The sequence below is a fragment of the Ziziphus jujuba genome, chromosome 3 (assembly GCF_031755915.1).
Source record: "Ziziphus jujuba cultivar Dongzao chromosome 3, ASM3175591v1".
NCBI lineage: Eukaryota > Viridiplantae > Streptophyta > Magnoliopsida > Rosales > Rhamnaceae > Ziziphus > Ziziphus jujuba.
The window spans coordinates 24,927,994-24,941,457 of NC_083381.1; the positions used below are offsets into that span (position 1 = coordinate 24,927,994).

The following is a 13,464-nucleotide window of genomic DNA, read 5'->3' on the forward strand; positions in this document are numbered from 1 at the left end:
CCCAAATGGCCTTATTCAAGCTCAAGAAAAAATAAATAAAATAAAATATTATTGAAAACATAAATTAATTAATATTATATATGAAAAAGACTATTTAATTAAAAAAAAAAGTATACTAAAGAAAAAATAAATGAAAAGACGTATTCTTTTTTATGGCCCATGGCCACATATAAAGTCGGTCTGGCCACCTGTAAGAACATTAGTCTTTCAGGATCCGACCAAACCCTTATACCGAGCATATGTAGTAATTAAAGCAAAAAGAAGCGCACAACCTGCTCCTGTAACAATGCAAACCTGCGAGTATCAAAGAGATTATTTAATACTCAAAATCACTGAATTAAAGCCAGAAATTAGTAGAACCAAAGAGCCAAAACATATTTGCATACCCATTTGAACATGTACCCATGGTTTTCATTCCAAGTATATGGGATATTCATGCCAAATATCCCAGCTACCAAAGAATATATGGATAAACACACAGTTCCAGAACTAAGAAAAAGCTCTAACTGCATCAAGAAAATTGAAAGATTAAAAACATTTGATTCTAAATTATATACACAATGTTTCAAAATTCAGAATCCAAAACAAAAGAAACTGACACATTAATGTAAGAGGACAAATTTAAAAGGGACGAATAAAGCACCTGAATAAGTTGATTTCTATGATTGTCAAGCTGCAAAGTGAAAGTAAAACATCGATGAGAGTGAAAGTAAAACATCGATGAGAAAACATGTACATGCAACGTGATCATTTCTTAAGGTTTGGCTTATCTTGTTGCTTACCTGTATGTTAATGTAGTCCTCCGTATCATCTATGTATTCTCGCAACTGCAAGAATTTCGGCTTTAAAGAGTTTAAAAATTCTGAGATGGATTCTTAGGGATGTGAAATATACACCTTAATCTTTGATACAATAATAATAATAATAATAATAACAACTTCAACTGATCAAAATGATGATAATCATGCCTAACCTCAAGCAAGAGCAGATATAGAGCTTAAGAATTTAAAGATGCTACAGATAAAATTTGTTACTGGATGCCAAGTCTAATGGACAAACTCCCATATCGAATTTGGTAGAATCCAGAAATATTCATTAGAAGTAATGGTGAAAAATTACAATTCTTTTAAACTAGAAATGACATCATACCAGCAAATGACAAGTTGAATATAAAAGAGTCTGGCTTCAGGTCATAAGTAGAGCTATTGCAATTTTACTGTGGTAGAATTTAAATTTTAGCTAATTGCAAAAACCATCATATTTATATTAAATCAATCCAAAATTCCAAACTTCATTCAGGATGAATGGACTTAAGACATCTTCCTAGTCAGTAAGAACAGATTACTAAGTATATGATTTCATAAACAAACAAGTATTTGCTTTCTTTAAACGTAATCAGTGTGCCCCATGTCACACATGCAACTACAAGCACAACATATTTACATCAATAAAATCACATACCGTGGTTAATTTGTTCAATGTGCCATCAATCTGCATAAAGTAAGCCTGCAAAATTACAAACCAATTTTAGAATAATGCTTTTAGCAAAAAGAGAAATGAGAAGTAAAATCTTACTACCTCAAGTAACATTTCAAGTTCCTCAACATCATTCTCATCTCCACGAACTGTAGCAATACTCGCTCTACTTGCTCGTGATATCTTTGAACCTATGGTAGGAGAGGCAGGATACCAATTGGCAGGACCGGAGCCACTAGGTGGTGAAGATGCACCAGTCAACTTTCTTGATAAGTAAAGATCGGCCATATCATCATCATCATCCAGTAGTTGTTCAAGCTCATCCCTCACCTTAATTGTGATAAACAAAGGATACATCTTGCTTCAATTTACAATAGCAGAGGAAAAGTGAATTTTCTTTAAAATTTTCATTGCAAACATGACCAATAAGTCTGCATATCTTACACCAAGTCATCTTACACAAGGACCAAGAATTCTTATCTGGTTATCTCCGTAATAAAATGTTTTTAAACAATAGTGATAGTACAATTTTATACAAACATAAAAGGAAATATATTTATTTTAAAATAATTTACATGGCAAGAAATGCAAATAGATTATCAGCACAAATGACCTTTGTCACTAGCAATTTCATTGCGAAGGTCTGAAAGACTTTAAAATTCAATCAGTCAAGATTTCAGGAGTAATTACATCAACATATTATTTTTTTCTTTTCCATCACCACAATAACATTTGAGGAATATAACCAAAAACAACACTTAGATATTCATAAACTTAAAGAGAATGTTCAACAAAGCTTTCCATGGATGTCAAAATTAGTGCCCTATTCTTCAGCTAGGGATGTCTTGCACTTTGTGGAATTTCCCAAGCCTTAACCTGACAGAAACAATTCAACAATGTAGGAAGTAGCCCTATCCAATGTATATGCAATTTGTACAACAATTAAGTTTAACATTCAAACCCTTACAAAGATGTAATTACGTAATCTTCTGAAACCTTTTTGTTCGCACTTCTGTAAGAAAAGATGCTACGATACATTCAGTGCATGTAGATTTAATGTTGACAATATGACCCTTAGCAATGATTGATAGAATAAACAGTAAGTAAAGATTAATAACATAAGTTCAGAAAATATCATGATGACGCAGGGCACCATAAAAATCATTAAGAGCACCTCTATGGAAGATAGTTAGCATAATGTTATCTAACTGACTAATAACATAACGAGACGTGGTAAGGCACCACTAAAAGCCATTAAAAGGCAGATATACCTTTTGAACCCGGGCAGTCAATCTAGTCATAGCACTCTTCAATTTACGAACCCTATCCAAGTTGCGGCTAGAAATCTGGAGTAAACGATTCAAAAGGAAGTCATAAAAAATACCAATGGTAGTCTGAAGCTGACAAAGCAAACAACTGACAGCTGAAAAATAATGAAAAAAAAAAAAAACCAAAATAAAACTCCAAATTAAATGTGCAAAATGAAAGTGCATTATAAACAAGAAGATAAGTTCATAAAAATCTGAATGACACTAGAATAATAAGACAGTGATTCCTAATCTTCACATTATACTGTAAACTATCACAGGATATACAGGAAGAGGATATAACATGATTCCACAGTTGCTTTATCTCAAGACCAATAATCCTTGCAAAAATCAGAGTCACCTGCATCCCCCTAAGATATCAAACCGCACAAAGTAATTATCCAACTCCAGAACCAATTTCCACATTCCTCCCCGGAGATTACCTAAATTAATCATCATCTCCCTAAACATCCACACCAAGATATTTATTCCAACACATTCGCCCATTATTGTAAGAAGACCAGAAAACACTACCAACGTTCCTCCTCCAAAGAGTATAAAGACCCCCAAAGAATAAATCCCAGCTTATCCTTACAACAGACGACAACAGACAAATAAAGCTATGTGCCATATATCTGCACTTTACCTACTTGAACCAAACCATAGAATGGAATAAGATTCTTTTGCACCTTTTCTTTTCTATTTAGAGGGGCAGGGTATTGAAGAAGCATAAAAATATAAGCTACATAAAGAAACAGAGCAAAATAAAATAAAATAAGCTCAAATTAAGTATTTACCTTATTGGTAAGTTCATCTAAAGCAGGATAAGCAGCAGTCTCCAATTCCGTTGTACGTGCACCAAGAAAACTACAAATGGCTTCCAAAGCTATTTCCAATGCCCGGAACTCAAATGGAGACTCTACATTGGAAAGTCTAGGCATTCAGATATCAAAGAAATAAAAGCAGGACTTATAGGATCAATCCTAGTGTAAGAATGATTAGAAATGTAAACAATACATCATATATAAATATATTTTAGTTTGATTTTGTAATTGAATCAATTTGGCATACCATCTTCTTCGCCTGCTTCAACGTCATTTTGCTCACCAGTTAACTCTCTTCCATCTTTTTGAGGTTGGTTTACAGGAGGTAATCGCCTTTGAAGCTCTTCAAGAACAGGGATAACATTTTCATCCGATGGGTCCCGAAGCAATACCTTCTCCAAAATAAAATTAACAATCATGATCCACAAAAGAAGTTCCAAATTCCCACTTAATTGTTACTTCCTAGTTCTTTTCTACCAGATAGAGGAAATAACATATATATTATACTATACATATTTTAGAGTAACACACATACATAAAAGCCATTTAGTGGCACCATCTAAGTACTTCCTTCTCTTACTTCTTCTCTTTCCTAATGGATAGATATTGAATTTAAGCAGCAGGTGAAGTTCAAAGCAGATCTTTGTGTGTCTTAGTTAACAAATCCTCCAATGGTACAATCAAACAAACAAATTGCATGGATCATTCAAAGCTATTATTTATCCACTTAATTATAACAGAAACATATTGGAATTTCAAAAATAATAAACAGCTGAATCAACAATAAGAAAAAGAATATAACCTCTTCAGCAGTGATTATCGCTTTGATATGCTGAACACCCAGAATCAAACAGAGTAAAACAAAATCAGATACAAGCAGAAAACTTTCTTGAAAAAAACTAATTTAAAAATAAAAAAATTGTAAAATGCAAATTCTGAAACAGAGGAAAAGGGGGAAAAAAAAAAACAGAGACCTCCAAATTGAGAACGATAGCCTTCTCTCTGCCCAAAATGGTGGAGGGGTACGAAAGCAAAGGGTCCAGAATTCGAAGATCGCGAGCATGAATTTGGACTCGGTGCATGATGGCGTACTTGTCGACGTCGAGCACGGTAGACTCGCCGGCGCAGTCCAACAAAGCCCAACTCCGAGACGATTTCGCGGTTTTCTTCTTCCCCGCCATCAGGGCCTGCGGGTCCGCCGGCACCACGTGACCATCCCGAGCCATCTCTAACCATCCCCAAACCCCTTCCAATCCCCCAAAACCCTAATCCCCAAATCAATCACATCCCACCTCCCCCACCCCCAACTTCCAATTCCAATCAAAAGCCCTTAATCTCAAATTCCATACACGACCTTTACATGCAAATACAATATATTAATCCAAAACCTAGTCTACTTCTATATTTCCTCGATAACTACGATTTCTATAAATTTATTTTATTAATTTTTTCTCTTATTATTCTTCGAGGTAGGCAATGGAGAAGAATTGGATTCCGAATGGGTAACCGCGAATTTTCTGTCTTTTTTTTTTTTTTTTTTTGGGGCTCTGAAAGAAGCTGGAAAATTTGAAGGTGAGGGTGCTGTGTGGAATTCAGTGTGGATGGTTAGGTTTTGCTGAGTTTCCGCTTTTAAGGAGAAACGAATGGGGAATTGACACGTAAGAGAGAGAAACATCTGAGCTGGTGATGATGATGCAAAAAGTGGAGACATAGACAGGTGGATGGTGAGGAGAGCTTGACCACTGTGAGAAAAAGACGGGAAGCGAAAAGTAGCGTGTAGTGTGTGTGCCTTGCCATAAAGTTGGGCGCGATTTCTCTTTTGACTTTTTTAGCTACTATACGTCTCTCTCTCTCTCTCTCTCACTCGCTCAAGTCAAATATAAAACTAATATTAAAAAAAAATAAAAATTCCAGATTTGCTTCTTTATAATAATTAATAATAAATAAAAATATCTTATCCCATGAAATACAACACGGGGTGGTAACAAAAAGCTTCATAGGTTTTATCAAATTTTGTTGATATGTTATTAATTGATGATATATTAATATAATTTAGATATATATATAAGTTAGCATTTTATATAATTTAAATAGAAATAAATAAATAAATAATTCAAAAATAAATCAAATAAATATTCTACTTGTTTTGAAAAATAAATTATTGCTTCAAGTGTTTGATTTTTAGCGTTTTGATAACAGTTAGATCCAAGAATTTGATTTTATTATTGTAGAGATAAATATATATTCATGTTTACCACAAAAAGCTTCGGACTTATCAATGTTTTTTTTTTTTTTTTAAATAGGGATATCATAATGGTGATAATAAAAATATATATATATATATATATATATATATTCGAATGCGTAGATTAACCACAATAATTTCCTCGCTGAAACAAAATAAAATAAAACAAAACAAAAATAGTATAATATTCATAATAATTGAGGTCTACCTGTATTTCGACGATATTTTGACACCTGTTGAACGTAACATGTTTCTCAAAAAAATCACAAATTAATGCCCAACGTTGACTAAAATAAGTTTTTTTTTTTTTTAAAGAATTTAAAATAAATATAGCAAATACAAGCCAGGAGAATAATTTACACAATTTTATTTTTGACATACAACACTCAATTATTTGTATTTAAAAAAAATTCAATTATTGGGAGAGAGAAAAATAAAATAAAATAAAAAGAGCAAATCCTTACTAATCAGTGTGTACACTATTTTTTTTTTATTTTTTTTTCCTTTTGCTGAAAACAATATGATGTACACTAAAAACTAATCTAGTTTTTTTTTTGTATATACATACCTTATTATTTTATTTTTTTTGTTATTTTTGTTTTAATAACAATAAAAACAAAGCGAATCAATTAATTAAGCGAAAAATGCCAAATGATTAGTTGTGTTTGGGTTTGTCCATTAGCAAAAGAACTTTGTATCATTTGGATATAAATTAACAAACCAAAGATTTAAAAACTAAATAATTTATTATATTAAAGAGTCCAAACATATATAGGTTGTATTTACTTACCAAAAACAAAATAAATTAAGCACACCTAATCCCCTTCACAGTGATTCATTACGTATCAATATGTAAATTGCTCATACCATTTATCTGCTTCCGTAATTATCCTTTTTAAAAAAACAAATTTTAAGCATTAATTATTAATGCAAATTACATGAGTGAGAGGGACTTATACTTGAGAATATAATAGAAGCTTTTTAGGTATAACTTAGTGACAACATATTCAACCAGTTCATTGTTTTTCTTATTATGTACTTATTGAATGTGACATTCTATTGTATTTATATACAGATTAGGTATCAAATATGTGGTTGCAGCTTGACGCTAAAGTGTTATACTTGCATTTGTATGTTAAAACATTATCATTACGTTTTTTCAGCAAATATAAAGGATTCCTTGTAAGGGCAAAACTTGTATACTCTATAAGATGGACATATTAATATATGCTATAATAAAAACTATTATAATAACGATCTTTAGATTATTTTGAATTAATTGTATAACCAAATTTCTAATAACAAATATATATATAGCTTTATATTTTTGGTTGTGACTTGAGAGGATAACAATGGTAACAAATTAACAACAAGGAAGAAGTATTTTAAAGCATCTCCGATGGTGTGGATTAGCATAAGTGACATTGTTTATAAATGTTTAGTTAATTTTTAAAATTATTTTTTAATTGTAATAAATATAAAAATTATTTATAATGATTAATTAATTATATATTTTATTAATTTATTTTATTTTTTGAAAAAAAATTTTAACTTTTTTAAAAAAATTTCAATTTTTAGAAATGTTTACAATGTTTTACAAAATTTTAAAAAATAAACATTTGCCTTAATAATGTTTAAGTCATATTAATTTGATATTCAGTCTAACAAATTCGAACATAATACATGTTAATTTTTATAATTTACATTTCTATTAGAATACTCTTAATTGTTGATAAATTAATTACTATTCACTTTGAAATGTATTTATATAAAAATAAATTTGTATTACCTGTGATGTGTGATGAGATGAAGTTTGCTTGATACAGAAGCATACATACATACATATATATATATATATATATATATATATATAATTTTGGATAGTAAGTAGTAAATGCTAAATGTGAAAAGTTACATTGGAAGTATGTAGTTACCAAAACAGCTAGATTCAACAACGACGACGAAAAAAAAAAAAAGGATGAGCTAACAAAATAGCTAGATATCTTGCCTGTTTGCACTTTTTTTTTTTTTTTTTTTGTTTTTTGGATAAAAACCTTGCCTTGAGATTTTTTTTTTTTTTTAATTTTTTTTTTGGGGTAAATAACCTTGCCTTGAGTTTATGGCCATTAGAAAGTGGCATTTTCTTTTCCTTTCAATGTATTTGCAACATTTTGGCCACGTGTCAGAATCATGTGTTTCTTCTTGTTCCATCAAATGCAGACCGCTTTGTCCAAGGAAATGGACTTCTCTTGGTGATCTTCTTCGGCCTCCCACATTATAAATGGTTTTTTTTTTTTTGGGTAATTAACACTATATATTGTTCAAACAACAAAAGAAGGTAGAGTGGAAGCAATATATATATAAAATAAAAAATAACTAAAATAAAAGAGGTAGAGAAAATAAATATTTTACAAAACATAATGGGTTAGTTCACTTATTCTGGTGTGTCCCATTGATTTTCTTATATATAGTAATTTAAAAATGAAATAGTTTAGTTATATTTCCCTTACCAACGTTTATGAGCCGCTTTTTATTTATTTATTTTTTTTGACCTTTTTCACTTTTATATAATTTAATGATATAAAATGTTGTAAAAGATTTATACTAGTCAGATATAATTTCAAGCGTTTCACTTTTATCATTCAAAACATAAAAAAACAAAAAAAGAAAGAAAAAAAAATACAATCTTGTTCAATTTCTTTTGGACTATAAGCATTATCTAGAACCAAATGGAAGATGAATTGGGACATTTATTAGAACAATAAACTTTTCTTATTATTTGATAGGAAATATGCAGATCTTCATAACAAACTAAAACCACAAAGATCGTGGTGTACAAGAGCATTAAGAGCCTTCTTCCTTAATATAGCCTTCCATTGCCAAGCACTCATTTCACCTCAGCATATTGCTTGCAAAAGAATCATTTTCTATATATTTTAATGCCACCAATCTCTCTCTCTCTCTCTCTCTCTCTCTCTAAAGTGCGTTAGAAAATGTACAATCAAAAGTTAAAATTCAATTGTATAATTTTATTTTTTATTTTTTATTTTTTTATGACTAGCAAGATAGAATTGGTTTTGACTCTATTAAAGTTAACTTTACCTTTTGTAACTTTCTGAGAATCTTCATTAGCATGTTGAACTTTGCTTTTTAGGTGACTGCTACTGCGTTTTTGTTTTTTCTCCAATAAGATCCTTTTCCGTTTCAATAAATTCAAATGCTATATAAATGTATGGCAAAGTTTATAGTCCAAATGAATTGTAATATTTGAAAAGGATTTTCATAATGTTGTCCAAAAGGACAAAACTACTTCAAATATGATATTCACAAATTAGTTGCGTTTGAAACTGGTCCTGGCCAAATTACTCCAATCGGCTGGAGCTCTTTGCAGGGAATTTTTTGCATTATGGGCAGAGAATGAAAATCCTCCTTTGCATTTGGAAGAGTTTCATTATGATTTCTATTTCAATCACCTCAAAACTGTCATCTTGAAACATGTATGATAGTTCTAAATTATCCAAAAACATACATAAAAGGAAAGCGTTGGAATTAAGACTTTTTGGTACCTTTATATGTTTGTGAAATAGTAAATAAAGTTGAATTATGTGGGTTTAATTTTTTATAGCTTACAACCGCCTTTCCACTTTTAAGGACAGAATAAAGATGTAAACGACCATAAGTCACAATCAGTAAAAGGTAAATTTGAATATAAGAAAAGAGTATACCCCAAAAACAGGGCTTTCTTTCATTAGATCATAAAACTCACATCTGTATAACTCTTAGACCACGTTTTCATAGCACCTATAAAAGAGACCAAAAAAGGGGGAAAAAAAAAGAAAAAAAGAAGAAGAAGAAGCCTCATAGTACTCGCTGAACATCTAGTAAAACTGTACATACTGAAAATGATAAGAAAATTGGAAAAAAAAGGGAAGAAATAATACTTTCCATTTCAAAGATTATAGATAAAAAGAGAAACTGAATACAGTTGCTCTTCATCAGCCCTGCACTGCCAGGGCCTGCAAGTGATCTATAAAAACTTGCAAACTCAAATCGTCAGTGAAAATAACGTCCAACCCATTCGTGTACGTTGAGTTTTGTGTAATGGAAGGATTCAACTTGGCAAGAAGAAACCTTGCTTGGCTACTATGTTGGTCACACTTTATAAGCTTGGGTGCTGGAATTCTTTCAGCCACCAACTGCTCTGCATCAGCTTCTGGGGCTTCCAACAGCTTTCTTAAATTCTCATGGTTTGGATCCTTGTCATAACCAAGCTTTCTCCATTGAGCAATCTTGGATCCATAATGAATAACTACGCAGAAGTATGAATCAAAGAGCAAGATGACATCCGGAGAGATGGAGCGAACATCTAGGAGGACTGGAATAGGTGGACCATCAAAGGAGTATTCAAAGAGTGTAGGTTGGATCATGATAAGTGAACCCACCACTCCCTCACGATTCAGCATTAGCCGGAAGAAAGCTGTCTCATCAGGAGTACTATTGAAGACATCAATGAATTGAGACCTCCTTAAGTAATACATGAATTGGGGATAAAGGGAGAAGTTGGATGACAAGCGAAAAGAAGATGGAGTTTCCTGTACATAGTCTCCAAACTTGGAAGCAAAACGGATTAGTGTGTCATCCAGCCATCTAACCACATCTCGAGCAAAATGCCTTTCCGCTCGGTGAATAGCAAGTCTGGCCATAATTGAAGCTGCAGCTTCTTGGTCAAACCCCGCAGCAATTTCTGATGAGCGGCTCCCTACCCATCGTCTTGCAACAGTAGTCACCCTTTTCCGGATTCCCAGGTTACCATAGCGATACTGCGTTATGAACTGCACGAAGAATGCTGATCCAGGTTCAATCTTTCGCTCATCATTCACTTGGAAGAAAAAAGCAAAGCATGTTTTATTAGTGAGTGCACCAGACTTCCACATATAGGTACCACCATCCCCCATCTCATTGCTGCTCACTAAATCATTTCTTTTCTGAAGAGATACACAAGGCCCTAGGGCTCCGCAGATTTTTACATCTTTTGTGGTCACTACCTCAATAGTTGCATCAAAATACATTTTCAAATTTCCCTCTTCATCACAAGTAAAAATGTGCCTCAAACAATTTCTGAATTCATTCGACTCAAATGACTCTCCCAGCATCATGAATCCACCTGATCTCTCAACAGATTCCTTCAGCTCTGCTGCTCCAATTTGATCAAGAGAGCAAGCAAACAAATCAAGGACAACAGATGCATCAGATAACCTTTGTGACACATGCCTGTAGAAGCTGCAAGATCTTCTATAATGAAGTGCATAACCATTGATGAGGTCTCGATGAGTTCTGATGGCATTGCTAAGATCCGAGTCCACAACAATTCCTGGGCCCAGAGTTGCAGGTCCAGATGTGAAGACCATGATCCGAGAACCTGTGTTTACCAAGCATCCTTCCAGAAGTCCAAGTGCAACTGATATTGCTGTTCCAGTACACCTTTCAGGGCGATGGCCTGGCATGCGTTGAAGTGAAGAATGGATCTCTTCAATTGCACTTGTGATGCTGAACTCACACTCAGACACCGATAACAGAAAACCCTGTTTCTGGATAACAGGTGTCTTTCCAAGTTGCATTGGCTTCATTTGTTTAATCCCCAGAAGTTCTCGAACCTAAAGATTTTAAATGCAAGGCTTTAAAAACCAAGAAACTACATGTTAAAGATAACAAAAGGAAATTCAAAATGCACTCAACAAGCCAAATTACCAATTTCAATCAAGACAAACGGCAGAACTACAATAATTCTATTGGATTGGAGCTACGAAAAACATTGAAGTGACAGCAAAAAGGCAATTGCAGAGATGAATCACTTTACTGACTTAATTCAAGTACTACAGAAAGGATGAGATTGAAGGTTGCGGAAGAGAAGAGAATTGAGCCAATTTCAAGTTTTAGAAAGCATTGCAAGACATTGAAACTTACAAAACCAGAAAAATGCTTCTGTGGGGAATATTTCTTATATCGTCCAATTCAAGACCGTAACTATAAATAAAGTCTTCAAGAACAGATCAAATAACCGAAAAATAAAAATAACAAAAAGCAAAGAGAACACAGGTTTTACAATGGTTCAGCTTAAATTTTCCCTCTAAAAGAAGTTCCTAAGAAGTTGTTATTGCCTTTGTATAGATGCCAGATGACATATTGTTGTCCAGCGTTTTCAGAAATTGTCCGAATGCATTTCACTAATAAAAGAAATCCATCATCCATAAGTAAACAAAGTTTCCATAAAAGAAAGAAACACTTTCCATAAAAATTTCAAGTTCAAGCATTGCCAAATTGGAAATAATCAAATACAAATATCTAATTTGAAGCTCACAATTTACTAGAAGCTCAGTCAAAAGCCAATCAAACAAACGTTTCTACAAAATTGATTACCTTATCCGATGAAAGCTCACGTTCTCCGTGAAATAGTACCACCCTCGAGCACTCTGAGTATTCAAGATCATGAACATGAACCATGGAATCAAATGTCACCAGACCCACCAGAGCATTCTCCGGCAACTTCTCTAGCACACGCAAAAGCTCCATCTTTAGCGCTCGAAGCTCTTCCTCAGCTGAGCAAGTATCCACAACAAACACAAAAGCTGGTCCAACCCCACGCGATTCCCCAACGGATAACGAAGACGACGACGACATCATAGACGACAAAGACAACGAAGACGAAGACAACCCATTTGCCCAGCTCCGGTTCATACCTTTATTCAAACCCGAATTCGCAATCGGGCTCGGATTTTTCCGACCCGGTGCGTACTCGACGACGCTGTAAGTCGGGAAGAGCTCCGCGGGAAGGTTGGTCTCTCCGATTCCGGCGAAAGAGCGAGGGAACGAGTTCTTGCGGTGGCAGAACGGGCAGAACCATATGCGGGACGTGTACTCGACGCGCGCATAAGGGTTCAAAACGGCGCCGCATTGAGAGCAAACGACTGGTTCGTACGGAAGTACCGGGAGCTCGGCTTGCTGCATCAACGGCGTGCACATGACCCCCAGTGGTATTATGAGAGCCGATGACTCGGTTTTCGATGCAGGCCATGAGTTCCAAGACCATCTGAGGCCTTCGATCGCCTCCAATTCCACGAAATCCATTCTCAGAGAACCCCCGAAGAGAAAATTTTTCTCTTCTTTTTTTTTTTTTTTTTTTTTCTTTTAGGATAATTTCATTGGATTTTCAAGTGGGTTAGAGAGAAAACTTAATCCCCCTAACACAGCGATTTATTTTTGGGGGGTCTGTGTATGATTTATCAGTTGGTTGAAGTGTCTGTTAAGGAAGAGAATCAAAAACCTTTCTTTTTCCTTTCTTTTCTTTTTTTTTTTTTTTTTTTCCTCCTTTCTGTTTTGTCTTTTATTTTGCAAAAGGAAAAGGTAAAGAGTTGCAAAGGAAGGAAGTGAAAGGAGAAAGCAAAGCTAGAAGAAGGGATAAATGGTGAGAGTGTGTGTTCGATTCCCGGGAAAGTTTAATGAGAAAGAGAAAAGAAAAAAAACCAAAAATTTGGAAAAACCCCAATTAGGGGTTAAGGTTTGGGATGTTGTTGTTGTATTGCATCGATCTGATCGAAACGTTAAACAATAATAT

General features: G+C 33.6%; 2 protein-coding genes across 5 annotated transcripts; both read right to left on the reverse strand.

The window, feature by feature from the left end:
• Positions 1-32: 32 nt before the first annotated feature.
• LOC107413177 (magnesium transporter MRS2-2) lies at positions 33-5,203 on the reverse strand. Of its 4 annotated transcripts, none has more exons than XM_016021056.4 (11): positions 4,582-5,203; positions 4,410-4,439; positions 3,855-3,999; positions 3,581-3,702; positions 2,748-2,822; positions 1,579-1,806; positions 1,462-1,506; positions 783-842; positions 644-673; positions 387-506; positions 33-294 (listed from the first exon to the last, which is right to left on the reverse strand). In XM_016021056.4, the coding sequence occupies exons 1-11, from the start codon at positions 4,831-4,833 to the stop codon at positions 208-210; spliced, it is 1,194 nt and encodes a 397-aa protein (XP_015876542.1). In that variant the 5' UTR covers positions 4,834-5,203; the 3' UTR covers positions 33-207. The 4 variants fall into 4 exon arrangements, with proteins under 4 accessions (XP_015876542.1, XP_015876543.1, XP_015876544.1 ...); XM_016021057.4 differs by having other exon boundaries at positions 783-827; positions 4,582-5,202; XM_016021058.4 differs by lacking the exon at positions 4,410-4,439.
• Positions 5,204-9,561: 4,358 nt separating this feature from the next.
• On the reverse strand, positions 9,562-13,403 carry LOC107413161 (protein transport protein SEC23 G). Its single transcript, XM_016021036.4, has 2 exons — positions 12,270-13,403; positions 9,562-11,506 (listed from the first exon to the last, which is right to left on the reverse strand). Exons 1-2 carry the CDS (start codon positions 12,975-12,977, stop codon positions 9,848-9,850), a joined length of 2,367 nt encoding a protein of 788 aa, XP_015876522.3. The 5' UTR covers positions 12,978-13,403; the 3' UTR covers positions 9,562-9,847.
• Between the last annotated feature and the right edge of the window lie 61 nt (positions 13,404-13,464).

Coding starts and splice junctions, on each gene's coding strand:
- LOC107413177 (XM_016021056.4), bottom strand. CDS start 4,833: ATGGCTCGGGATGGTCACGTGGTGCCGGCGGACCCGCAGGCCCTGATG. Junction 4,440..4,581: donor CTATCGTTCTCAATTTGGAG/GTCTCTGTTTTT, acceptor CTGGGTGTTCAG/CATATCAAAGCGATAATCAC. Junction 2,823..3,580: donor TAGATGAACTTACCAATAAG/GTAAATACTTAA, acceptor CGTTTACTCCAG/ATTTCTAGCCGCAACTTGGA.
- LOC107413161 (XM_016021036.4), bottom strand. CDS start 12,977: ATGGATTTCGTGGAATTGGAGGCGATCGAAGGCCTCAGATGGTCTTGG. Junction 11,507..12,269: donor GTGAGCTTTCATCGGATAAG/GTAATCAATTTT, acceptor TAAAATCTTTAG/GTTCGAGAACTTCTGGGGAT.